Here is a 27,615-nt window from a genome sequence, read left to right as displayed (position 1 = left end):
ATAAACGAACCGTCGTCGTTTCCACCGCCTGAAATCAACGGCTGAATCCAAAATCATGTTGTTTATATCCGAGTGTCGACTCTACGTGAAGACGGGCATTGGCGGTTGCCTAGCAACAGCTGCGGGAGACGTTGGGGGGGGGGGGGGGGGGGCAGACAAGTGGCGGCGACGCAGATGTTGCTAAAAGTAGAACATTTGGGAGAAGACGTGTGTCGTGACGGATCACCACAGAATATGGAGCTAAATGTTCACACTCTGAATAACCTCAGTGGGAATAGTTTCTTATTCTTGATATATTCCTCTTGGATTCGTCCGGATCAGTCGGTTTGATACGGTCTCAGCCTGGAGACGTCAGTGGCTTCAAGTTAGCTTTGCTCCGGGACGGTTTAATATCATTACTTTTTAGTTTGTCAAAGAAAGAAAAATAAGATTTTTGTGCAAGAAAAGAAGCCTTGAAAAGCCATTCAAAATGAAAAAAGAAATAAAAATAGTATAACGTTTCAAATTTTGAGACGTTTATCATATAAGTTTCAGTCTTCAACTACTTAATCTGTATATCAGTATTCAATAATCTCAAGGTCTTATTTTTAGCTCCATCTCAGGTTAACAAGAGAACCCTCTGCGGGAAAACTATTTTTTGTTTACATGTCGGAGAAATTCCATACATTTAATAACAATTCCTTTTATACACGGGAATGCAAAAAAAATTAAAAATTAAGAATCCAAAAAAGCTGTCATTTGCATATTTGTTTTTTTTTAATAGGAAAAGGACCTACTGTGTGAGAAATGTTCTGATGTATGCAGACGACGGTGTCGTAAATGTCGGAGCGGTTCATTTAAAAACGCTCATGTTCAGAAAAATTTTCTTTCCCCAAAAGGATTAATCAATGACATGAGTTTAGTTTTGAAATATTGTATTCTGGAAGATTTATTAAAAAGTGACTCACAACATTTCTGTGATGGGGTGAGGTGGGATGGGGAAGAAAAAGAAAATAATGGAAAATCTGTCCGAATGTTATTTTTGTATTATCCAGCATAAAAAAGACCTTGAACAAAAAAAAAAAAAAAAAAAAAAAAAAGTGACTCACAACGCCAACGCCATCAGAACAAAACAGCCGGAATAAATACATTTACTGTTTATCACTGAATCCCTCATGTAACTGGTGTTTTTTTAAACTGTATAACCAATCAACTCGCTGTCAACAGATATTGATGAATGTGCGTATATAGATTTGTTGGTGGTCTGAGAATTGTTTGTTTTGTTTTGTAATTAATCAAAATGAAGGCGTAACTGAGGATTATAAGAACTACTTTCATAGTATTAATCAAGAACTTTCTTGTGCCAAGTTGGCCTCGTTCACACTGCAGGGAAAAACCACCCAATTCTGTTGTTTTTTTTTACCCACGAGTGACTCATATCGCACCTGTTTTGCGGCCGTGTGAAAGCGCCTGTTCCGATGTTCTGATATTTTTCTACATGCGACTGCCTCGTCATTGACTGACGTCACGGATAAGCGCCGGCGGAAGCGGCTCCGCCACAATAAAAGCTGTGCTTCTTTTTCCCCTCATTCTCCTTCGTCCCCTCGTCATGTTGCCTAGATTCTGTCGCTCTCATCCGGTCCGTTCACACGGCAGGTTGTGTTTTAAATGATCATGCAAAAAAATAAAATAATAAAAAATCAGATCCCAGCAAAAAAATCGGAATCGAGCATCAAGACCTGCGGTGTGAACGGAGCTTAAGACTCAACGATGAGTTCCAGTGCAAAGTGTCGTAGTGTTGTTAAGAGTGTGATGTAGCTCATCTAATTCAGCAAAAATGACAATGTATTGTTGGTTTCAGTGGTAAAATATTGGTTTTACGGGAGAAATTAAGTTTAAGATAATCCTAAATGAATTAATATATTTACTAGTATGTATTCATTGTCACGGATGGCATTACTACCTCACCAATATCACTACCTGTTAGGTTGAGTGTTTTTGTCACACTTACAGCGTCATGTCAACGGAAGTCTTAAAATTCCTTAAAACACCACTTCCTGTTCAAAATGACTTTTTTACAGGAAGCAAACTAAAGACGCCGCTCTGCTCTGCCTTGATGACTACGGTGCACTAGTGACGGATAAATAAATATGCGTTCACACATTTATCGGCCGGAATATCCTGGGACACACAGAAATGGAGAAATAACGTGAAATCCACCCAGAAAGGTTCTTTAAAACCTCGCTGCTGTGAGAAAACAGTGCGCACCATTGACTGTGCCACACCAAATTCCAAAAGAAAAGAGAACCAAAGGGCCTGAAAGAGCCGTGAATATGCCTCTCGAATGAATTGCCATGATCCTTCAGGGTGGTAAACTGGCGAGGAGGTGACGGAGTGGAGGTGCGAGGTAAATAAGACAAGACGTCCAGAACAAACATGTCATCGCGCTGTTGAGGCCGCGCTTGAATCTTCAAAAATGAGATCTGCGGTTTGAAGGAAAATGTGAAAAAGAAAGAAAGAAAGACAAAGTGCGGGGACGGAACCTTGAAGGAACCCAAATCTCTCAGTTCCACTTCCACCGACTGAAAAGCTAAATGAAGGGAATTGTGTGGATCCCCCCCCGTTCCTGAAAGTGTCCTTTATCTGAGCGAGAACAGCGAGTCCTACCTTGCAGCCTTCGCACGCACTGACGCCATAGTGATATCCGGAGGACTTGTCCTGGCAGACGAAGCAGGGCTTGTAGACTCTGGGGGGGGGCGGGGGCGACGGCGGGCTGGGGACCAGCTCCTCAGAACTGGTGCTCTGTGTTTCGATGGCTGCAGGGTGGGGGGGTGGGGGGGGGGGGTGGGAGAGACAAAACAACAGGGCAACATGAAGACGCTTTGTTCCAACGATTCGGTTCAACATCTGGAACCAGACGACCGCGTTCAAACCCAAAGTCCACGACGCTTCAGGCACAAATTCTATGGTTTGACGCATCAATGTTCCACTTTCTACGTTTCCAGTGAAACGATCTCACGGCTCTGTAGCGCCCCATTATGTAATAAAATTCTTGAACGCATTATGTAGCAAACTTTGGCGCATTTTGTAAGAACTTGCTACATATTGCAAGAAGTTAATACAAAATGCAGGTGTGTAGAGCCGCGTTATGTAATAACGGGCATATTGCAATAATGTAATACATTTTCAACTAATTCTGTAATAATGCCATATTTTGTAAGAACTTGTTACATATTGCAACAGTTAGTACAAAATGCAGGCGTGTAGAGCCGCGTTATGTAACAATAGTGCAATATGTAATAATATGTTTGTTTTTGTGTCTTTATGTTTTGAATTCCATAATACAATGCAGATTTCAGGCGTTTCTGTTTTGCCAAATGTTTGTTTCTAGCTTGTGAACACATTATAATGAATAACAGTTACTCTAGATTCAGGCCTGAGCAATAAAACATCCGACTAGTTTTATAGTTATAAATCTTAATTAAGCTGGAATCTTAATGTTATTGTGATGGTATGATGGCTTTTCTCATTAAGGCATCAGTTTTGATGATTTATTACATAATGCACCAAATTATACCACATTGCGTTCGTCTCCTGAAGCTTTAGGGATCGATGGAGCAGCGTCACTACTGTTCATAGGTTTTTATTTCTTATCCGTGGTACAGTTTAGAATATCTGATTTTGCTCTGGAGCAGGGTCTGCATCTTCAGCCCGTACGTCAAATCTAGAGGTGATCACCCGCTTTGATTTTGGATTCATTAAAAACTTCTTCTTATAGTCATATATACTGCGATCCGATCCTTTCAGTTCTTCTCATTTTCAAGACCGTTATACAGAGTGTTACTATCTTGCATTTTATTGAATTAGTTTGTAAAAAAAAAAGAGTTCTCAATGATTTGCTTATATTTCAGCTTGCAATAAAAGAAAATAATACGCAGTTTTTCTAAATTGACCCATTATTCTTAAAAAAACAAAAAAAACAAAAACCTTGCAACAGACCAATCGACCTCAGGTACTGTGCAAAATACAAACAAATAATTGTTATTGTTGTTGACAGAGAAACAATTGTTATATCAGCAGCGTCACATGATAACGTTTGTATAAATTGCCAAACAAAGAAATCAACTCAAAGTTGACCAAATAGAGCGTTCGACTTCAGATAAGTCGAAACACAGATTCTTTAAGATATAATAGGCAGTGTGTGAATATTGCGCGTGAAGGAATCACAGTTTTCAAATTAAAATGCTTGGTGCCACTACCTTTAAACCCGGTGCTGCGATACATAAACTGAACACGGCTTCAGTCAGAAAGTACAAACGACTTCACAGTGTCGGGTATATTGGTCGCAGTATACTGAGACACGTGGGGTAAAGTCGATTAAAAAAAAAAACAACCTCTATACATATATGACAAATAGAGAATTCGAACTTAAAGATTGACGCGACTCCGAAATCAACATTCTGGATCAATCAGGTCAGGATCCCTCGAATTGTCCCTAAAGAAAGAGGTAACATCATCAATAGATAGTTTTTTTTTACCTCAAACACACAAAAAAAAACAACCTTGACGGTAAAAGAATCCAACGCCAATGTGAGTTTTTCTGCTTTTTGAAAAGACAAACAAAAGATTCAGCTTTCCCAGCCAGACTCTGACCCGAGCGGCCGTCCGCAGAAAACACAGAAGAATCTGCGTAGAAGCCGGCGAGCGTCTCTCCAGCGTCTCTGCCCGCTGATTAGATTCCATTCTTCCGTGCTCCATCAGACTAAACCCAATTACCGACGGTAAGGGACAAGCTCTTATAATTACTGGACCCTCGTCCCTGCGTGGAATTCCCTGCCTGGTTTAATCTAATCTCCCGCCACATTCGGCCCCGGTCGACTTCCTCCTCCCGCGTGTCGAATTCGCCGGTTTGCGTTGGGACGGCTGGACGGAGGACTTCGGGCGAGCGACGGTCCCTCTGTGATCCGGGACAAAAACCAGCGTTAATTGGACTGAGACGATTCATGAACCGTATCGCCGGTCCAGGCTGGACGGGGGGGGGGGGTTCTTTTACCTCAATAAAGGTTTGTCCTTCGTCCAGGTCAAAGAAAAAAATAAAATGAATCGGGTCAATTATTCTCATGAATTTGCTCTGTGAAGCTGAATGAAGGTTTTTCATGTGTTCAGAAACTTTGATTGTCGCTTCCTGTTGCTTAATTAAACACAAAAGCGTGGGAGAGTCGTCCAGCTACCAGAAAAACAAACGTTACTGCCATCGCGGGGTTGTTTTTTTGGGTCTGATTTCAGAAAAGTCTTTTTATTATTTCATTTTGATATATTTAATTCAGATTGTTTAAATATATTTATTCATCTGTTTTATTGTATTTTACTTTTGCACCGAGTTCACCGCACAGGAGGCGGACAGCTGACAAAAATATAGAAAAGTTTATTACAATAAAATGAGATCAAATCCAAACAAGAAGACGGGCTTATGGCTTCGCAGTCGCTGGTCTACATGTGTAAAAGTGCAAATATACGTCCTGTTAAAATAGACCGTAACAGGGAGACCATGGAATAAAAACGGACCAATCACATTGAAGACCACTGCACACGTTTAAAAATCACCAATAATTAAATAGAACGCAAAGGGGTCGCTAAATAAAAAATCCATAAACTCCCTCAAAGCTACTACTCAGACTGCACAATGCCCGTTATAATAAAAACCCTTGAAAGAAATCAAAACAAGAAAACATGTCTTTAAAAAAAATTAAGTCATTTTTGCAAACGGGGTGCTGGAGGTCCATTCAGTACATCTACTTGTAAATATACAAGAATCACCTCAAATATTTAGTGTTTCCTCTCCAATAATCCGTTTTTGTTTAATCAAAGCTGACACGTTTCATCAAACCATAAAACTGTCAAATATCCACAAATAGTCAACTTTCAGCACAGAATTGTATGTATTAGTGGAATTTGACGAACTCAGCGGATGTTTGAGGTCAAATCTGACGCAGGACGACGACTTGGTGGCGTTGACTGACTAAACCTGACTTAACTATTCTTGGAAATATGAACATACACAACGGCCCTGGACCCCATTAATAACTGTCTTTATTTGTATTTTCTACACCAGAAATAATTCATAGCCGTTAATATTTACACATTCTGAAAATCTTTTGCTTCATTCTCAGCGTATTATTTCTCAACAAATGATTTAAATGAAATTTTCCAGGTTTCAATGTGGGAAACAACCAAAACAAATTTACATAATTAAACTGATTGAAATAATTCCGAAGATTTCACTTTCATTCATCAATTTTCTGTGTTTCCGCTCTTATATAAATATTAAATATATAGCATTTTTGTCCATTTTCCTTCTTGAAGTTATTTTAACCTCATTTATCAACATTTTCCCTTTATCCTTAACATCTCTTATTTCTCGACGCATTTAACATTTTTCCTTTGTGAATATTTTCTCTTTATTGCACTTCTGAATCTCCAGTTTGCCGCTATAGAAAATTCAAGTCATCCAGATAAGCAGAGCATTTTGTGGATTTATTCCTCCAGAATAAATTCTCCTTTAGGACTTTGCCCAGCGCCCGTGAGCTGCAGGAGTGAGAGTAATATCTCAGTTATTCGGTTATTCATGGCCGCCGCCGGCTCGGTCGATGGTTTTCCCGCCGTTCTGCAGCAACATCGCAGATCAAACACGTAATAAGTGAAACAAGGTGTTCACGCCGGGGCGGCCGGCGAGGACGCATCGCTAACCGAGCACAAAGAAAACAATGTGCATTAGCCTTCACCAGGTGCTGCGCCGCACTTTAACATACATCAGGATGGAGAAGAAAAAAAAAGACCTTTTTCCACTGATGTGCCTCCGGAGCGTTTGTGACGGCCGGGTGATCGCATGCTGGCGGCCGAGAGGCGGCGGCGCTATTTGAAACTCATGGCTGCTTCTGAGAGGCGGCGTGGCCACATGCAGACAGATGGGACGCACAAAACTAGAAGCATTACGACCCCCAGTGTGAGTGTGTGTGTGTGTGTGTGTGTGTGTGTGTGTGTGTGTGTGTGGTCATCAGGTCCCTCTATGGACCTAATCAGGTGCAGGGGAGTATTTTTTCCATTTTCTGGGTGATTACACTTTGCGTTGACTTCTCTGCATGTTAACATTGACGTTGGAGGAATAAAGGCTGCTGACTGACAGTGGTGCTGCTGAGTGACTCTGGCTGCAGGAGGCTGCGGAGCAACAGAGCTGCAGGGCTACAGGACAGCAGGAGGCTACAGGGGTGCTGGACTGCAGGAGGCTACAGGGCCGCAGGAGGCTACAGGGCTGCAGGAGGTTGCAGGAGAGGCTACAGGGGGGCAGGAGGCTGCAGGATTGTAGGACTGCAGGAGGCTACAGGGCTGCAGGAGGTTGCAGGAGGCTACAGGGCTGCAGGAGGCTACAGGGCTGCAGGAGGCTGCAGGGCGACAGGCCTGTAGGAGGCCACAGGGCTGCAGCAGGCTGTAGGGCTACAGGGCTGCAGGAGGCTGTATGGTTCAGGGCTGCAGGAGGCTACACGGCTGCAGGAGGCTGTAGGGCTACAGGGCTGCAGGAGGCTGCAGGAAGCTACAGGGCTGCAGCAGGCTGTAGGGCTACAGGGCTGCAGGAGGCTGTACGGTTCAGGGCTGCAGGAGGCTACACGGCTGCAGGAGGCTGTAGGGCTACAGGGCTGCAGGAGGCTGCAGGAAGCTACAGGGCTGCAGGAGGCTGTAGGGCTACAGGGCTGCAGGAGGCTACAGGGCTGCAGGAGGCTGTAGGGCTGCAGGAGGCTGTAGGGCTGCAGGGCTACAGGGCTGCAGGAGGCGGCTGCTGGACTCGTAGCCTCCGGCTGAACCTGCCTGTGGGTCACACAGGAAACACAGACTCCCTGCTGGAGGCTGCAGAGCCTCTGATTGGGCCGTCAGCTGGGAATCAAACACTGACACCAGGAGCAGGTGGCTCTGCCGGGCTGAACACTGGCGCCCACTTCAGGGCCACAGTGAGGGCGGGATTTAGATTTCTACGAGGAAAAGTCACCATAAAAACCAGAAGTGTGACGGAAATCTTCTCAATGGTTCCACTTTCTCATTTCTTCATCAGTTACACTTTCATTCATTGTTGTCATGAAATGGTTTTCCTAAAATCAACGGCGTAGTTTCGCACCTTTTCCTCTTGTTAGAAGTGTTTTATCAAAGAGTAACAGAAAAATCAGATTAAAGGTCATAAAACCTTCAAATCTCTCCAGATTGAGGTTTTATGGCTTGAAACTTGCTGCCATTTCATTTAGTGACGACATGCTGATGTTTGTCAGTGCTTTAAGTGGGCCCGTATTTATTTTATTTTTTACAGAAATTCCTGGACTATAAGCCACTGCTGTTTTCACACACTTTGAACCCAGCCGATTAAACAGTGCTGCTAAATCAGCTTCGTGCTGATAAAGCATGGGTGGTGCGTTCAGGTGCATCACGTAACTCCGCACCCAAGGGCTGAGCAGCGTCCTCCTCAGAGGAAAATCTCCTCTCCTCACAATCACAATCAGCAAATACTTTATGAACAGAAATAAAACTCTTAGTCTTTGTGTATTTTTGCAGTATTTTACTTGCCCTCTCTCTCACTCTCTCTGTCTGTCTCTCTCCCTCTTCTTTTTTTCTTAAAACCCCCCCAAACAAACAAACAAACAAACAAACAAACAGAAAAACGCAATCCCACAGTGAAATTCACGAACCTGTTACAACGTGGAGACCTGTTCTTATAGACGAGCCTGTACTGTGTATGTACAAATGTATTTTTTCTTTTTAAATTTAGTGCGTCTCGCTTACGTTAAATTTTTTATTCTTTTTTAAATAGTGTACATTGTACAGTCTGTGGCCCATATTGACGTGATCATCGACGACATCAACGTTGTTCACAAGTACACAGTTAAATCCCACCCAGTACATTAGATTACTGTACAGGCAGAACATTTCCTAAAAATTCAAATCACGTTTTTTCACTTCCGATCCGATCCCGATACCTAAATTTGGATATCTGCTGTTACCGATACTATTCCGATACCAGAGCTCTGATTGCTTTAATATTATTATTATTTTATATGAGGCTGTAATAAACTCCGCTCTACAGGCAAATAGTCAATTTGGACAATGTGGGGGGTCTGCGTGACGTCATCGTCTCATAATAAACTAGTTCAATCTTTAAAACCTCAGAATCACTTTATTAATACCTGGTGAAATTATTTAGCAACGCAGCACCAACAGTAGTGTTTCCAGCACCAACGCAGCACAAATGATTGGAACTAACATCCACGTTGCTGCGTTGCTTTACGGTGTTTTGAGCGTAAAATCCATCCAAACAGCGACATGTTGTAATGAAAAGTTGGATAGCACAGTGCTACTTCCCTAGCCTGCTCGTTGGCTACAAACAGTGGAATTCAAGTGGATTCACTGCTGCATTTTTTTTTTTTACAATCACACACTGAAATCACACCAAATTAAAAATATTGCTGACAAAGCAGATTTTTTTTAAAAAATTCAGCGAATTCAGCAAACTGCACCACATTCTTGTTCTACGCACCCCCAGGTTCCTCTGTGTCAATATTCACTTATTTTTTTTCCACTTAAGCATTGATGTTTGTGCGTCTGACTGAAGCGTTGAGGAAAGTTTGATGCTTGGAAAAGCTGATCATGTGACCAACTGATCATGTGATAAAATGCAGGGGGACTTTATTCCATCAGCTCGTCACCGACTTCCTTCTCCGCTGCGCTGACCTTCAGTGACCTTTAGTGAACTTCAAATCTCTGCTGACGCTTTTCCTTTATTCACACAAACTGAAGCTGATGAATCCTGGCAGATAAAAGATGAAGGTTTCCACCTACTATCATTAAATATAATCAGATATTCTCCACTAACTGATTCGTTGGAAGACAGATGATTTTGTGGCTTTTTCCCCTCTTCATTTCTTTTTCTTTCTTTTTATTCATTACTATTTCTTTTTATTCGCTCGTAACTTACTTTGTCATTTCTTTATTGTAGCTATGTGTTCTTGTCTCCATTTAGTAAATTACTTTTCTTTTACCAGATGAAAATGTTCTATTATATTATTTTCAAAAAATCTAATATGAATAATAATTTATTTCTTCCTTTTCTTAACCTTTAATGACAATTTGCTTCATTTTGTTTATTATAATGTCATAAATAATAGTTACGGCATAAAAATAAATCATGATTTAAAAGTTTATTTTCTTTCTTTAGCTTCAGTTTTAATAAAAAAACAAATATAAACTTTTTGAAAATGAAAGAATACACCTTTTTATTATTTCATTTAAATGTTAATTGTTGTGATTTGTTTTTGCATTAGTAATTCATTAAGTAAAAAACAATTTTATCATTTTATCCTTGTTGCTTGTGTGTAATGGTGTGTAATATGAGTCTCCGCACGCACACACACACACACACACACACACACACACACACACACACACACACACACACACACACACACACACACACACACACACACACACACACACACACACACACACACACACACACACACACACACACACACTTGTGCTGTGGATTATTAAGAATTGTGCTTTGAACCTCGAATCAATGAAAATCCATTAAATGTCAGACGTCACTGGAGGAGGAGGAAGAGGAGGGTAAGGAGGAGGACAAAGAGGAAGAAGAGGAGGAGGAAGAGCAGGAGGAGGAAGAGGAGGAGGACGAAGAGGAAGAACATTACTCCCAATTGGGTGATGAGGAGCTCCTCCTCCTCTCCAGCACCCCCACCTCCTCTTTCTCGCCTCCTCTGTCTGCTCTTCCTCCACCTCCTACTCCTTTATCCTCTCCTTCTTCTTCTCCTCCTCGTCTTCCTCCTCCTCCTCCTGCAGTTCCTCCCAGCCGGGAGCATATCAGACATACAGCAGCCGTCAGAGGAAATGGTCAAAGTTCACTCAGAGTGCAGCGAGAAAGGAGGCGGCATTTTAACCCTGTGATATTCACAGAGCTTTAACCAGAAGAAGAAGAAGAAGAAGCAGAAGAAGAAGAAGAAGAAGAAGAAGAAGAAGAAAGTGATTTGACGTCACATCTGCGGTGTGAAACTGGAGAGGTGAGGTCTGCTTTTCATCAGGGCCTCCACATTTAAACAAAAAACTAAACCCTGAACCTGACTCTGTTTCCAGCTTTTACACTCCTGGTGACCCCGCTGTGACCTCGCTGTGACCCCACTGTGACCCAGTATGACCCCACCATGACCCCTGTGTGACTCCGCTATGACCCTACTATGACCCCACTATGATCCTACTATGATCCTACTATGACCCCACTATGACCCCGCTTTGACCCCACTATCACCCCACTATGACCCCGCTGTGACCCTGCTATGACCCCACTATGACCCTATTATGACCCTATTATGACCCTACTATGACCCTACTATAACCCCACTATGACCCCGCTTTGACCCCACTAAGACCCTACTATCACCCCACTATGACCCTACTATGACCCCGCTGTGACCCTGCTATGACCCCACTATGACCCCGCTATGACCCCACTATGACCCTAGTATGACCCTAGTATGATCCCGCTATGACCCCACTATGATCCTACTATGACCCCACTATGATCCTACTATGACCCCGCTATGACCCCACTATGACCCTACTATGACCCTACTATGATCCTACTATGACCCTACTATGACCCCACTATGACCCTTACTATGACCCTACTATGACCCCACTATGACCCTACTATGACCCCACTATGACCCTACTATGATCCTACTATGATCCTACTATGACCCTACTATGACCCGACTATGACCCCCACTATGACCCTACTATGACCCCACTATGACCCCACTATGATCCTACTATGACCCTACTATGACCCCACTATGACCCCACTATGACCCCACTATGGCCCTACTATGACCCCACTATGACCCCACTATGACCCTACTATGACCCCACTATGACCCCACTATGACCCCACTATGGCCCTACTATGACCCCACTATGGCCCTACTATGACCCCACTATGACCCCACTATGACCCTACTATGACCCCACTATGACCCCACTATGACCCCACTATGACCCCACTATGACCCCGGTGTGAAACAGGTGAGAGCCACTTTAAAAAACCTCCATAAGAAGAAGCTGGAGATTCTCCATGAAGGAGGAGGAGACGAGGTTTATGATGAAATATGAGGATTCTTTTTAATCTGCAGGAATTTGTGGCCTGAAGAGAGACTTCTTCTCTCTTCTCCTTACTTCTCCTTCTTTCTTCTCCCTCCTTTTTCTCTCTTCTCCTTACTTCTCATTCTCTCTTCTCCCTCCTTCTTCTCACTCCTCCTGACTTCTCCTTCTTTTTTCTCCCTCCTTCTTTCTTCTCCCTCCTTCTTTCTTCTCCTTCCTTCCTTGTTCTTCTCCCTCCTCCTTACTTCTCATTCTTTCTTCTCTCCTTTCCTTACTTCTCCTTCTTTCTTCTCCCTCCTTCTCACTTCGCCTTCTTTCGTCTCAATCCTTCTTCTTTCTTCTCCCTCCTTCTCCCTCCTCCCTCCTTCTCCTTCTTTCATCTCAATCCTTCTTCTTCCTTCTCCTTCCTTCTTGTCTTTTTTCCTTCCTTCTCCTCTCTTTTCCTTTCTTCTTCCTAAGCCTGTCCGGCAGCTTCAACCCAAACAAGAACAAACTTCATCCCTCTGTTTGATCATCATAGAGACGACGAACAAGAGGAAGTAGAGACGACGAACAAGAGGAAATCCTGCATTTAGAACTCGATTACGACGCGACACGAAATAAAAGCCCGTCTTGCTTATCATCCTCTGATGACGCCACAGCAGGCGAGCTGATGTTCCTAAATGATTCCCGGCTGTCGTCACAATCAGTCCCAGTCAAGAAAGCAATAATCCACTCGTGTGTGTTTGACCCTCTGAAAGACAATCATCCCGGATAAATATTAAAAAGTAAAATGACCGAAATTACCGTCTACTTTTACTCTGAAAGGACATGAACGCTCTTAACTCTCAGCAGATTCTTGACCGAGACCTTCAGACTCTTTAGGTTTTATGTTTTATGTACAGAAGGAGGAATCTTTGTGAACAGGAAGTGAACCGTTACTCTTTCTTTGTGTGCTTCCTGTTCCTGAAAATCTGGACTTAGAGCAGAGCATTGTGCATGGTGACATTTTAACTTATTCAAATTCATTAAGTTAAGTTTGAAGAACGTGATTCATTTCGATTTTTTTCAAATTGAAGCAAGTCTATTAAGTTGGTCCAACTATTTTCCATTTTTCAGTCTATTTTTGACATTAGATTCAAACCACTATCAGGAGGATTTTATCATTACTCAATTAAAAATATATATAAACAAAAGTTTTGACAGTTTTTTTTATTTTTTATGATTCATCGACTCAAATTCATATTTGTGTATTCGTATAGATATCTGTGTAGAAATCGCTCAAGATAAACAGAGTGGATGGATTTGTTCCATAAATTTTAAATATTCAAGTGATGAGAATTCAATTGAAATTGAATTCTTCATTTCTTCACGCAGGAAGACGTTTAATTTGCTTCACTGTTACACAGTGTAAACTGACACCTTTTCACCTGCACCCGTTAAAAGAAAGGGAGTGAGGTGAAAGAAAAACCTCCATGAACAGCATTTATCTCCAATGCCGAGTGAAAATCTATACGTGCTTGGCTTCTTTAAGAAACAGTAGAACGTCTTGAAATAAATGAAAGAGGCAGATGTGAAAGGGGAAAAGGTTTTCAGCGGCGGCCCGTTGGTATTTGATATTTATTAAAAGAGCCGCTGCGCCATCAGCATAACCCTGGAGGGACCCCGACAACGCCCCAATCATGTCGATTCAACACGGCTGGCATCAGACGGCGCCCCCCCCCCCCCCCCCCCCTTCTCCCACAACCCCTTCCACTCGTGTACTCAACCACCCCCCCCCCCCCACCCACCCCCACCCCCCCACCCCCATTTCACACACCCACCAAATTAGCAGGGTGAGCTCGCTGTGCTAATGGCCTCTCATGTCCGTATCATAGGCGCTTAAGCCTCCGAGACAAAAAGGGCCCAATTACCCAACAACACACATCAGCTGGTGCAAAACACACACACTGCCCCCCCCACGTTCTGATTCCCCTTGCACTTGCCACGTTCTGATTTACCCACCGCTCGCCATGTTCTGATTTACCTTCCGCTCACCACGTTCTGATTTCTTCCCGCTTGCCATATTCTGATTTACCCTCCGTTCACCAGTCTGATTTCCTCCTGCTCACCACGTTCTGATTTCCTCTCGCTCTCCATATTCTGATTTACCCTCAGATCGCCACGTTCTGATTTCTTCCCGCTTGCCATGTTCTGATTTACCTTCCGCTCGCCACAGTCTGATTTCCTCCCTCTCGCCACATTCTGATTTAGCCTCAGATCGCCACGTTCTGATTTACCCTCCGCTCGCCACATTCTGATTTACCCTCCGCTCGCCACGTTCTGATTTACCCTCCGCTCGCCACGTTCTGATTTCCTCCCGCTCGCCACACTCCTTCCTCCTCAAAACCTGTCGCCCTCTTCTTGTTTCACGATGAGTAATTTTTGCCACTTCTCTCCACAATCAGCCGGCACAAAGCAGCCCCCCCCCCCCTTCTTCTTCTTCTTTCTTTTTCTTTATCTGTGCAAAGGAGGTCCTTGATCATTCTTAATTAACATCTAAACTGGAAGAGGAAGTGCATTAGCGGTCGGCTCGCTGTCAATGCGGCTAATTAACACCCAGGAGGTTTCCATTATCCCGAATAAATAAATGAATAAACCGGCATTTGGGTGACCCTGGGAGAGGCTTCCTCCGCTCTTATTTAAACAGCGCCTTATTCAAACAGGGTAGGAGGGGGTGTGGGGGGGTAATACAGGAAAGATAAAAGCTGGTTTTCTTCCGTCTTTGGCCGGCCCGACGTGTTAAAGACGGTCTGAATGCGACAGTTTCTGGAACGCAAAACTACCGGGTCAATGTAACGTGAAGCAAACGTCGACGTGACGTCGTCCCAACGGCAGCGGAGGAGAAGGAGACGCCCTCTATCGTCGCTCAGGGGAATATTTAGATGCGTATATATTTTTATTAGGAATATCATGATGAAATTAACCCTTTACAGCATCGATATGCTGGCCTTGATCTGAACAATCTTAAAAGTTTCACAATTTGACTCAATGTCAATGTTTATATTTGAGTGTTTTCAATTTGATCGGTTTATCCGCCTTCGTCGTGCGGGTGGAAGCACGAGGACAACAAAAGGTTTATGATTTCTCCGGAAAAACAACAAAAGGTTCACACTTAAATAGTAAACGACACCAATTTCAATTTGGAAGACCGATTTTAAACTTTTCACTACGTTTAGAACCAAAGAGACTCGTTAGAATTAGACTTCACGCTTTGTTTGTTTCTGAACGTAATTTATCTATAAGCACGAAAACAAAGAAAATCGAATTAAAATGTGTATTGAGTTATTATACTACATGTCGAATACAGTTTTGATCACGCTGGTTTGCCCGGGGACTAAAATGTGTTTTGTTCCTTTTATTTAAACAGAAATATAAAAATCCCACCACTAGTTCGCTTTTAATGACTAACGAGGATTTTATTGCTTCATATTGACTTTGTGTTTCAATGTTTTCCCGTCGATTGAATATAAATTGGTCACAAAAATGAAATAAACCTTAATATAAAGTAATTTCTTTCCACTTCTCAACATGATGTCACATGAACAGGTTGAGTCATGAATCTGTTATCCTCATGGTCAATTTGTGACGAAGCTCTTTTATCAGTGGGATATATGGGAATTATAGTCACTGGTTTATTGAAAATAACTCACTGAAAATCCCTATTCATTGGTTGTTAAACTGATATCACTGCATATGGTGTTTTCTCCTTGCAATGAGTTCAACATTGCAGTAATTAGAGTAAATTTAACAGATTTCTGGTACAAAATATGAATAAAATAATAATTTGGACCAATAGAAAATGTCTCATGGCCACGGAAACTGGTGCAGAAAAGACAAGGAGCCGCCAGAGAGGCCAAATTAAAACAAAAAGGTTAGAAATATTAGGAGCTTCAAACCGTTTATATTTATATTATTATATATGATTATAAGTATAGAGGATAAAGTAAATATCTAAAGAAATGCTTTAATCTCAAACACCCGACATGTTATTCTGCCAAAATTTCACTTTTTCAAAATAAGGATTCATCCAAATTAAATGTTTGAAGTTTATTTTTTTTTTTTAAGTTGATCACAACTTATTTCTATTTCCTACTTAAGTTGAAGTCGATAAATTTACTTCTGCACAGGAACCAAACCGGGCGAAGGAGATTCTCCAGACGCCCGTTTTCAAGTCGGATCAAGAAAGTCGACTGGAAAAGCTGAAGACGTTGAAAAGCTCAGCATGAAGAGGTTAATGAAGCGGCGTGAATAGAAACACGCTGGCCCGACTGGCCGAGGAAGAAAACAGCCTAATCCTGGAAATGTACGACTTTTAGGCTCATTTGATTGATTTTTTTTTTTTTTTTTTTAGTTTGGGGATAAAAGCTGCTTGATAGAGAGGCGGCGCCTTCCGGGATTAATGAGAACAAATTACAGATGGAGTTTATTTCACGTTTAGAGGAACAATAGTGAACGCGAAAGGTTTAAGGACCTCTCCAGGACTCTCCAGGACCCCTCTATTCAACTAAACTTCTCCTTTAAGGAGGTGAAGTGACGGGCGGCTCTGAGCCGAATGTTTAGAGGAAAGACGAACAACAAGTCCGCCTCTAATTTCAAACAGTTTCGGTGTTTCTGCATCGAGCGGCTCCTTCAAAACAAAGAGACGCTTCACCGAGACGACGACGGATGATAAGAGATATTCAAATTAAAAGCCTCTAGTTTTACAAACACTCACATTTAATCGGATTGAAGAGTTTGACAGCACTTAAGAGGGAAGTGATGACTTTGTGTGTGTGTGTGTGTGTGTATGGGGGGGGGGGGTCGGGTCGGGTCACAACCTTCAGCTTCAAAATAAGACGTTTGTGTGATTTAACTGTGTGGATTCCCACATCTGAGCTTTATAGGGAAGCATCATATTTATGATTAAATGTTTGAAATAACCACAACTCAAGAAAACGCCCTTGATAACTTCTAATCACATTTTATGAGCATTTTTTATATATATTTTTTTTACTTCAAAATAAGAGTCTGAAGTACCAATAATCTATATATTTGTTCACATTTTCTATTTTTCTGGGCACACTTGAGACGTTACCCCAGGCCGGGCTCTGCTTATATTCAGCCTGAATAAAAGTTACATGACGACCAGAACTTTATTTGAATGATTTCTCATTCAAATCGTAGCGAGATGAGAGCTCTTTATCAGAAACAACAAGAAAATGTCTCAAATTTAACATGAAAACTCATAAAAGAATGTTCAAAACGGCTCAAATTGAAGCTAAAAACAAGTTAAAGTGCTTCTGTTGGAAAATACTCAAGTGATACTTTCAAAGTATTCTGCTCAAAATGACCCGTTTCACCTCCATCCAGCGCTCATTTATGAGATAAAACTGTATTCGTCCCATGTCAGCGTTACAACAGAACATAGATAATAGAAATTTAATAGGTATTAAGGTGAAAGATACGAAAAAAACAAAAAAGTAACTTACATAAGAATTAACCTAGAAAAACCAAGAAAATAATCCTAAAGTGAGAACAAATGAAGTTGTTCAGTAATAAAATGTAGTTGTGAAGTAAGAATTAAAATAATAAACTTAAATCCAGAATATTAAATCAAAATGTGGGCGTACTCAGAAAAGTACCAAGGTAGATTACATGAAGAGGAAAATTACATATTTAAAGAAAAGACTCTTCAACCTAAATACATGAATGTTGTCATTTCGGCCTTGGGAATTAAACTCTCGATGAACTTGAGACTTCCTCACCTAAAACTGCTGCGAATAAACATTGTTTACTCAGAAAACTAAAAAAAAAAAGTTTGTTGAAGAATCAAATTTGCGTCAAAGTGACACAAACACAGGAACTCCACATATTTAGTTCACGAAATTATTTTTTTTTTTTAAGAATAATTATTAAATATCAGCGGTTGAGATTTTTGTCTGGAAGAGAAAACGCATAGTTAACTTTTTCACGGTGGCTCTGCTGATTATCGCCGCCGTGGAGCCGAAGTGCCCTTGAGCAAAAGTACCATCTGATGGAGGAAGAATCCCATTTTTTAGACGCTGTTTTTTTTTTAAAAAGGTAATTCTGATGGAGTTTATATGAGTGGAGGGATATTCCTTGTGTGTGACCATCAATCAGCCTCAAGCTGCCATGTCGGGCCTCCCCCGCCACCTTCCCCCCCCTCCTCGCTGTCAAGCTGCTGCAGCAGCCTGCTGCCGAGGTGGGGGTGGGGGGGTGATGGGGAGGGGGGGGGGGGGGGGATTCCTCCGTCAAGCCCGCTTCTCTCCGCTCCTGTGATCCTCACCACAACATCAGCTGTGACCTCTTGAGACACTTTCACACCAAAAGTTTCTCTCTTCTGTTTTCACGCCTCATGCCTTCACTGAGCTGCAGAACACCAGCCGTGATGTGATTGTTTTGGATTAATTATTAACTCCTAAAATGCGTAAAACTGATCCCCCGCACTGGGGGCAACTTGTTGTGAAAGGTGCGGAATGATGGAACCCTCATCCACACAACCACCACCACCACCATCATCACCATCATCATCATCATCACCATCATGACTTGGAGCTGACCCGTGCAGCTCGGACGCAGTAACGCAATAATGAGAAGCAGCAGCAGGTTAGAGAGAAGACAGAAGACAGAAGACAGAAGTTGTGGACCTACAGTGCGCGCTCCGCCGGTGCTGCCACTCTCTGTGCGCCGCCAGTCCGCTGATGCAGGCTTTCAGGGCTTTCTCCTGCAGCATGCAGGACGACGGACTGGACGTGTAGAAATCCAGCATCTGCCCGGGACTCACGGCCAGCACGTCCATGCAGTCGAACATGACGGCGACGGCTCGGTGCGCTTTCCCCCCGTCTCCGGTTAAAACTCTGCGCTGTGGCGCGTTATGGATGAAAAATCTGCGGCGTGAAGCGCGCACAACTCCATCAAACTCCTCTTGCCCGCACCCCCTCCTCCTCCTCCTCCTGTTCCTCCTCCTCCTCCTCCTCCTTGGCACCGTAGATCTCGCAGCTCCTCTCCTTCGTCCCGCACCGGGATCATGAATTATTTCTTGGCTCCTTTAAACGCACGTTCCGCTCGCGGTTCGGCGGCGGCGCGTCGCCACACAGACGTCCGAGCGGGACTCCTCCATGATCAGAAGAGGAAGATGTCCCGACGCACCGAATCGCTCCACGTCGGAGGATCTCTCTCTCTCTCCCTCTCCCTCTCCTTCTCCCTCCCTCTCTCTCTCACTCTCTCTCTCTTTTCTTTACTAACGTTAAAAATAACACGGACGCGGTTTAAAAGCGGCTGATCTGCTCCGCGATGACTAATGTGCTCCCCGTCCCCCCCGCGCAGTTCATTTCTAACTAGTTTTAGCCACGGAGAACGAAAGATTGAATTGCCTAATATATGCGAGTGAACTTTGTGTGAACCCTTCGGAGGCTGCTGACCTTCAGATGACCCCGGCGGGCTGACATCACTGCGGCTCCGCAGCGCGGAACAAGGCGGAGAGGAGAAGCGCAGCACTGGATTTTAAAGAAAAGAAAAGAAAGAAAAAAAAAAAAAAAAAGAAATCCAATCTCTCCTCTTGTGGAGAGAAACTAAAACGCACGACGCAGTCTGTAAAATCACACTTTTAATCCGGTTTTGTTTTCCTGATCGCTCGTTCTGCGCAACGACGGACGCTTTTTACGCACGAACAAAGCGTAACGCGGCTAAAATTAAAATCTTTCTATTTTTACGTACAAAATTTAGTTTTCATGAAGGTATTTAATGCGCCGAAGCAAGGAGATTTACATAAGTGTTATACTTTATTTATAGGTGTTTATAAGGAAACAATGAATACAAACTTTGAAGGTCAAATCAATGGAGTCTTTTTCCCAAAAACCACAAATACCCTTAACAAATATCATCTGTACACACTGACCTGTTCAACTACAATTTTTGATGAATTAATGAGGTTTTACCTGATTTACTGTCTTAATTTGACATTTCACGGCAAAACCTTCAGGTAGATGTTATTAAATGCTACTGCCACTGAAAGTTCTTCTGCTGATAAACTCAGACCACCACCATTAAAATTACTTTTATATAACTTCTTAAATTACCTTAATTTTACTTTCTTTCGAGGACATTACGGATTTCTTATCTTATTGTTTTGTTTTAACTGTTCTCACCATTTTGTCTTGCTGTTCTGACATTTCCTTTTGTCCCAAGCTCAATTGATTGACAGATTGATGATACAATTATTAATATTTACTCAAGCATGAATGTAAATATACACAAATAAATTATCCATTCTGGGATAAATATAGATGTCTGAACTGAACTGAAAAATAATCAAAAAAGGAACTTAACTGATAAATACACACAACACAAAAAATAGACAAATTAAAATTATAAAGCTACATTGTGTCTGGTAAGTTCACTCATAAATATATATATATATAAATATATATAGCATATATATATGCTGAAATGAGCTGTTCAGCAGACTTTTTTTTTTTTTTTTTTACATATATTTATGTATTTCTTGTGTTTCAGCAGCTGTATGTTCACCGGTGAGACGATCAGTGAGAAGATAAACGAAATGAGTCATTACCAAACAAAACTTAACTTCAGAATGCGGTGGGATAATTTAGGAATAGTTTTCATTGCGACGAATTGTGCATCATTGTTGATGAATGGCAGGAATGAAAGCGGACTGTTTTTCTTTATTATAGATCTTCAGCGCATCAAATAAGGAGCTTTATGGTACATTTGAATGAATTCTATAACAAGAAATTTCAGAGTTTGAACTGCTGCAATGACAGATTTCTCAGTTTGGTAAAATTAGGGCTTCGTGATAATGAGTTGACATTCAAAATGCAGTAATATTGTCTCGTATAGCTAAAGATATATATGCAGATGATGTTAATGCCTTTTCGTGGTGAAATAATATTTTTCTGCACCTCTCTTTTGCACTTTAAAATTCTATACTTTTGCACCTGCAAAACACCTAAAACATAATATGTCTCAGTTGAGTCGGTCTTTCACTATAAGCTCAGTACGTCGCACACGTTCACATCTCGATAACTTTAACTGTCTCCGAGGTTTGACGTCACCTTCTTGTATTCATCTTCATGACTCTACGTTTGTACAGTGGGAGCCGTCACGCTGTTACGCTGCTTCCAGCAATTAATCACCTCAAACGGGTGTGACACAGGAGTGGATCCGGCGCCGCTGCAGCTGCTAATGCGCGTTGTTGCGTTTCGCGCCGCTCATGTTTTGGGGAAGCGTCCTGCCTCCGAGTGTTGTTGGTATTTCACTCAGCGGGAGCCGCTTGTGACTTATTATTTATGACTGCGCACGCCGCCGACTGAAAGTCAGCTAAATCATGGATAGGCTGGCTCCAGAAGGGATTCAGAAACCTTCAATTCTGCACTTTCTATTGTTGCTGTGGATCTTTTCAATGGAAGAAATGTCATTCGCCCTCCAGTTTGGATTCAATAATTCATCGTCATGACGTGGGAACTTTTTGCTGAAGTCTTAGAAAACAAAAAGGTCACATTTTCCCAAATGATGTCTGGATTAGTTGGTTTGTCTGTCTGTCTTTGGGATGTGGAGAACTGAATGGAGCGGACCGACAGACTTTACCTTCAGGCCTCGAGGAGTTCAGCAAAATGTGGCAAAGCAACGTTCCTCAGGGTTCCAGAGGCACCTGGATGTTTACTGGCAGTGATAGTCGGTCCATCCATCCATCCATCCATCCATCCATCCATCCATCCAACAACTATCCATCCATTAACCAACAATGCATCCATCCACCCACCCACCCATCCACCCATCCATCCAACAACTATCCAATCATTAATCAACCATCCATTGTCGGGAGAGTCTGGAGACTGCTATTGAATAATGAAGTTTCTCTAATGGTGTTTTACCATCTTCATTTTGTTAGAGTAACACCTGCCAGCCAAAACATATTGTGACGTCCCAGAGCTCATTGTTGCAATGCCTTATGGGAGTTGGTTGGCCGGTGTTTCAAATGTCTTTATGTGGGGTCATATTAGCCTTGTTAGTGTTGGTAATGACTGTGTCGTGTTTTTGTTGATTAGTTCGGGTAGTTAGTTGATCTAGTTTAGTTTAGTTTAATATTTAGAAGTTGTCAACCAGGAGTGAAGAGGGTTTTGTGTGTCATGTCGTCCTGCCACGGTGGTCCGATTTGGTGTATCAAATTAAAAGCCTATTATGTTTGCAGTTAGTATGACGGTGAAAGCTTATTCTCTTTTGTTAATCTTCTGCACTACATGCGACAATATAGAACTGTTATTGGTGTCGACGTTGATGTTTTCAATAGGCAATGCCCTGGCTACTAAACCCCAGAGCCCACTGCACATCACTGTTCTCCACGGTGTGACTTTGAATACTCACATGTTAATGGTGGGCGGGGCTCTGGAGCGTGGGTGCACTGGTGCAGTGGGTCGGTTGCACAGCGGCCTGGTGGTGTATTTGATGGAGGGGAGGAGGCTGCCTGAGAGGTAGAGTGCTGCACAGCACACTGATCCCCCCGGAGCTCATGAATATTGCAGAGAGCCTCACAGCGGAGCTGAAACAGGAACCCCGGACCCCCCCCACCCCACCCCACCCCCCAACACCCCTTCCAACACACACCAGCTGACCCCCTGCAGTTCAGCCAGTGTAACAGTAGCCCCCTCCCCGGCCAGCCCAGGTAATGAATCCACCTGAACATCCACCTGTAATTAGAAGGTGATAATGAACCCGTCCATCAAGATAAGCCGCTTTTTGGCATCAGTGCACCGCAGGCCGTGGACGCCTCCGCCAAAACCCAGCGGGCCGCGACCAAACACGACGTAGCTGATCATTTAATAAGGCCGGGCAAAGCCCGACAGGCTCCAGGGCCGACGGGCGAGGAGAGGCCGCCGTTCCTCCCCATGGGACCTGACCGCAGCTCAGATGGGCGGCTCCAGGTCAGGGGGGGCAGCTCCAAGGGGCAGCTCCGGGAGGTGGCTCCGGGTACACCCGTCCTTCTCAAACCCCGGCGGGTCAGAAACCGGCGGAGGGTCAAACCCCGGAGGGTCAGACCCCGGAGAGTCACACTCCAGAGGGTCAGACGTCGTTCAACCCACTATATTTAGTTACACTTGCACTTTGCCTGCTGGTAATTGAATTGAAGCCGCGTGGCAGAAGCAAATTTATTTTCCACCCGGGTTGTGTATCATGCCAGAGCGAATGCTGGAATCACGCCTTTGTGCTGCAACACGACACGCGAAGCGAAACTGAAGATTAGGATTAATTTCAGGACGCATCAGCAGAAAGTCCTCACGTTTCATATTGTCACCGAGGAAACATCGGCGGCTGTAATTCCTTCAGTTCCTGCCTCTTTATTCTGTGGAGAATCACACACACGCACGCACGCACGCACGCACGCACGCACGCACGCACGCACGCACGCACGCACGCACGCACGCACGCACGCACGCACGCACGCACGCATAATTTCACCTTCACTTTCTCACTTTCCTCAGTGTCTTCTTTGTCTTGTGGTGTGTGTGTGTGTGTGTGTGTGTGTGTGTGTGTGTGTGTGTGTGTGTGTAATTTACATATGAGGGCACAGGTGAAGTGAGGAAGAACACAAATATATAAAGAGGCTAATTGGCAGGACGAGAAACTCGATGCGGCTCTAAACAACAAACTGTCGGTACCAGTGATGTAATGCTCTCATATGACCAGAACCACACACACACACACACACTGCATGCGTTTCTGCAAGCTCACCTGACCCGCCCCCTTCTCCACTCTCAGCCAATCACAGGCCAACTCACGCTCCCGGTGCGTTCAGGTAACACAAAACCTAAACATTGTAACAAGAACACAGCTGCAGAGGTGTTACACTATCTTTGTAATTTTCCTGAGTAAAAATATACATTGGCAGGAAGTGACCTGCGGGGGCAGTGTGGAGCAGAGTAGTATCCCACTAGTGGCTTGGCATGGCTGACTACAATGTTTTCAGCGTTTCCTTGCCGTTTCCTCGTGAACGAACATCGTTTCCAAAACGTTGCTGTGTAAACGTGAAACTTTTCCTGAAGCAAAAACACCCAAAAATACGTCTTCAATCGAAACATGGTGTAAACAGAAGTCTTCCCCATGACCTGGGAAACTATTTTCTTGTGATCTTGTCAATAAGCGACAATAAAATGAGGCTGATTTGAAAGCCTTCACACGCTTGTAGTTTTTCTGCTTCTAAAGCGTCAAAGTTGAAGACAAAGTGATTGACAATCCCGCCGACTGACAGACGCTGAGATAAAGAGATGTTTCGTCGTTAAAAAAAAAAAGCCTGAAGTCGTAATGCGAAATGGGCAAAACCAGAGCGAACCCCCCACCCCCCCCCATCTGTTAACAGAGTGAGTTAAAGGCCACGGCCCCCTGTGGTCCAGTCAAGTGCGCGTCATGGTGCGCACCGTACAAGACAATAGCTAATAAACATCGACTGCGCGGGCGGATTGTGATTGGTTAAAGATGTGTACCGCTGGCCGGAGGGACGGAGGAGAGACCCATTACAAACTAGAAGGCAATAAAGTGAGCTCATTTACCGCTAACAGCCTAAGTACCCTCAGCAATGGGTCCCCTGCTGGAAATTTGGGTCGATGCAGAAGCAGTAATTACACTTCTGTCTAAGTGTCTTAATGTGACTGCCTTCATTGTTTACCTTTCTGTCTCCTGCAAAAAAAAAAAAGAAGAAGAAGAAAAAAAACAAAAAAAAAAAACACTGGCTGATGAATCGCTTTCATTTCCATCAAATGCTTGTGTGCATGTCTCCCAGCACAACGTCACTTATCCTCCCGATCAGCCCAACGCTAAAGACAGAGCTTTATTGCGGATGCCTTAATGTGGTGATCAGGTTTCACTTTGTTTTTAACTTGGCGCATTTGCATGTTTTACATATTCGAACAGTTGCAGAGCTCAACGGGAGACTTAATCCGATCAAAATGTGATCGATTCAGACGAGATAATAAAAAGGAGAGTTAGTAAATAGTCTGTTATTCTGACAGATTCTTCTTCAACCTTTTATCAGTGACCTTCCACGAGGAAAAAAAATCAAAGTTAAAAAAGGTTTTAATTTTTGTCGAGACACTTTAAGTAACGTTTTCAATCATCGACTCAGTATCTGGAGCTTATATGACAAAGTTTTTGTGTAACGTGTGAAAAACAGAGCAACTCGTATTCGCACATTGAAACATGATGATCAGACATCAGCGGGAGCAATTTGGGGTTCAGTGTCATGAAAAGGAACATTTCCACACAAGAACGGGACAATCTGAAGACGAGCTACTTTGCGAACTTAAAAACAATCTGACCCGTGGGATAACTTTAATTCATATAACGTTAAAAACATTTCAAACCTCTCAGGTTTGTAACTTCAATGAATATAGAGTTAACCCTTTAACGCCCTCCCTGAAAAAAAAAAAGAAAAAAAAAAAGCCACGCGAAAGTTTGAAAATGAATTTATACTTCAGAATGCGACTTCAAGGTACATTTCAAATCTCTTTTCTTACTACTTACTGTGGTTTTTGCTGTCTGTTGAACGTTTTATGAGGCACAGCAGTGATAAATACGAAGTAAATGTTGAATTAAGACAAGTGTTATTCTCAACAGCTTCTCCAAACTTTGAAAGTTGAATCAGTAGTTTAATTGTGGATTTTCTAATATATGTCAAATTAAAAAAACGCTGTTGTTTTTGGTTTCCACACCGTTTGTAACGGGGAAGTCGAATTCAAGCGACGAACGGAGGATTTCAGCACTTCAGTGTTTCTTTGGTACAAAACAACATTTATTTCTATAGTTATATAATATAAGTATAATAATGTCCTGCCGGTCTTCTGTCCCTCCATGATGCAACGCACTCCATCTAGTCTTTACACACTGCCTGCAATTGTCACACCTGTTGCATTAAAGAGCCCCCACCCCCCGCCAGATTTAATCTGAAGTGGTCTGATGACATCAAATTTTAATTGATTGTATTTTGAAGCTTTTCAAGTAGAAATTGAGAGATTTTACTTTGAAGCTCTGAAAAAGAAGCAGTGATTTCTGAATGAACCCCAAAGTGAGACTAGTGGGATGTGGCAGGTTCCTCACCAGGAGCCTCCTCCTCAGCTCTTCCCACCTCAGCATCACCTCCTTAACCTGCCACCTCCCCCGCCCCCACCCCCCGGAACATGATGAAGTGGTCTTAGATTGTGAAGCCAGAGGTTTGCAGTGAGGCGAGCCGTCCGTCAGTCAGACTAGGGTTCTCTGGCTTGAGGAGGGATTACCGGGCATTCTGGGGCTTCACATGGTGAGCCACAGCCGTCTGATCAGAGAGGCACTCCACCATCTCCCCACCTCAACCCCCGAGCCTCTGCCCCCCCCCGGGCCCCCGATTTCACAGGGATTAGCACACAAAGTCGCCTAATCTCTCCCTCCACTCTCTTATCTATTGATGGCCATCTAAAACATGAACGCACACACACACACACACACACACACACACACACACACACACACACACACACACACACACACACACACACACACACACACACACACACACACACACACACACACACACACACACACACACATCACATAATACAAAGCTGCAATACAAAGGCAGTGCAGGTGAGTTACTGTAAGAATCTGGCAGATTGTGTAAGAATCCGAATGAAAGTCTTTTACGAGTCAAACTAAGAGAAGAAGATCAGATATCTTCGGAGCGGCGGTGTCGCCACGGTCCGGTGAAAACACTGCAACCAGAATCATGATCTCACTGTGACTCCCAACCTGATGATTGTTAACAAATCCAAAGTTCTCCCAATCATCAGACGGATGAAATGCAAATATGAATATAAAATATTTATTTGATTTAAAAATGAATAAATGAGTTCATTAATAAATAATAAGTACATTCATTCAATTCAATTCAAATCTATTCAATTCAATTCAATTCAAAATCCACAAAAAGTCTTATAAAGTCGAGAAATAAGTTGCTACCCTGCAACCCTGACCAGGATCAGCGGGATAGAAGATGGATGGATGAAAAGTAGTAGCTAATAAAGAGACAATACTTACTTAATACTTTTCTTTTTAAGTCCAAACTCTCTGAGTTCAAGCAGTAATAATCAACTGGGGGGTCGCGGCACACGAATGGGTCAATTGGTTTATTTTTGGGCCGTTGAATTGATAAAGTTAGGACACAAACAGATAAACACAGGAAAGACGCAGAAGGTCAGATATGGATTTCATTATATTGGGGACTGAGGAGATTTCTGTATCGCTATGACTGTGAGACTGTCCACTGTCATTTCTCACTTTACTAATAAAGTCTTGTCTTATCCTGTCCTGTTCTGTCCTTGGGGACACGTCCCAGGCTTTTACAAAACCAGATATTTCCCCCTGTACATT

The 27,615-nt window shown here is 43.0% G+C and overlaps 1 protein-coding gene across 1 annotated transcript in view; it reads right to left on the bottom strand.

Annotated features, from left to right (window-relative positions):
• LOC308123197 (retinoic acid receptor beta-like) overlaps nucleotides 1-19,402 on the bottom strand; it is a 69,689-nt gene extending 50,287 nt beyond the window's left edge. Inside the window, exons 1-2 of the mRNA XM_080485541.1 lie at nucleotides 18,856-19,402; nucleotides 2,647-2,795 (exon numbers count right to left, since the gene is read on the bottom strand). Of these exons, the coding sequence (XP_080341667.1) occupies nucleotides 2,647-2,795; nucleotides 18,856-19,015 (309 nt within the window). The 5' untranslated portion in view covers nucleotides 19,016-19,402. The remainder of the gene's footprint in view (nucleotides 1-2,646; nucleotides 2,796-18,855) is intronic.
• Between the last annotated feature and the right edge of the window lie 8,213 nt (nucleotides 19,403-27,615).

This window comes from Lipophrys pholis (genome assembly GCF_963383615.2).
Source record: "Lipophrys pholis genome assembly, chromosome: 17".
Taxonomy (NCBI): Eukaryota; Metazoa; Chordata; class Actinopteri; order Blenniiformes; family Blenniidae; genus Lipophrys; species Lipophrys pholis.
The sequence above is the reverse complement of the archived record's forward strand: the minus strand, read 5'-3'. Positions and strand labels throughout refer to the sequence as shown.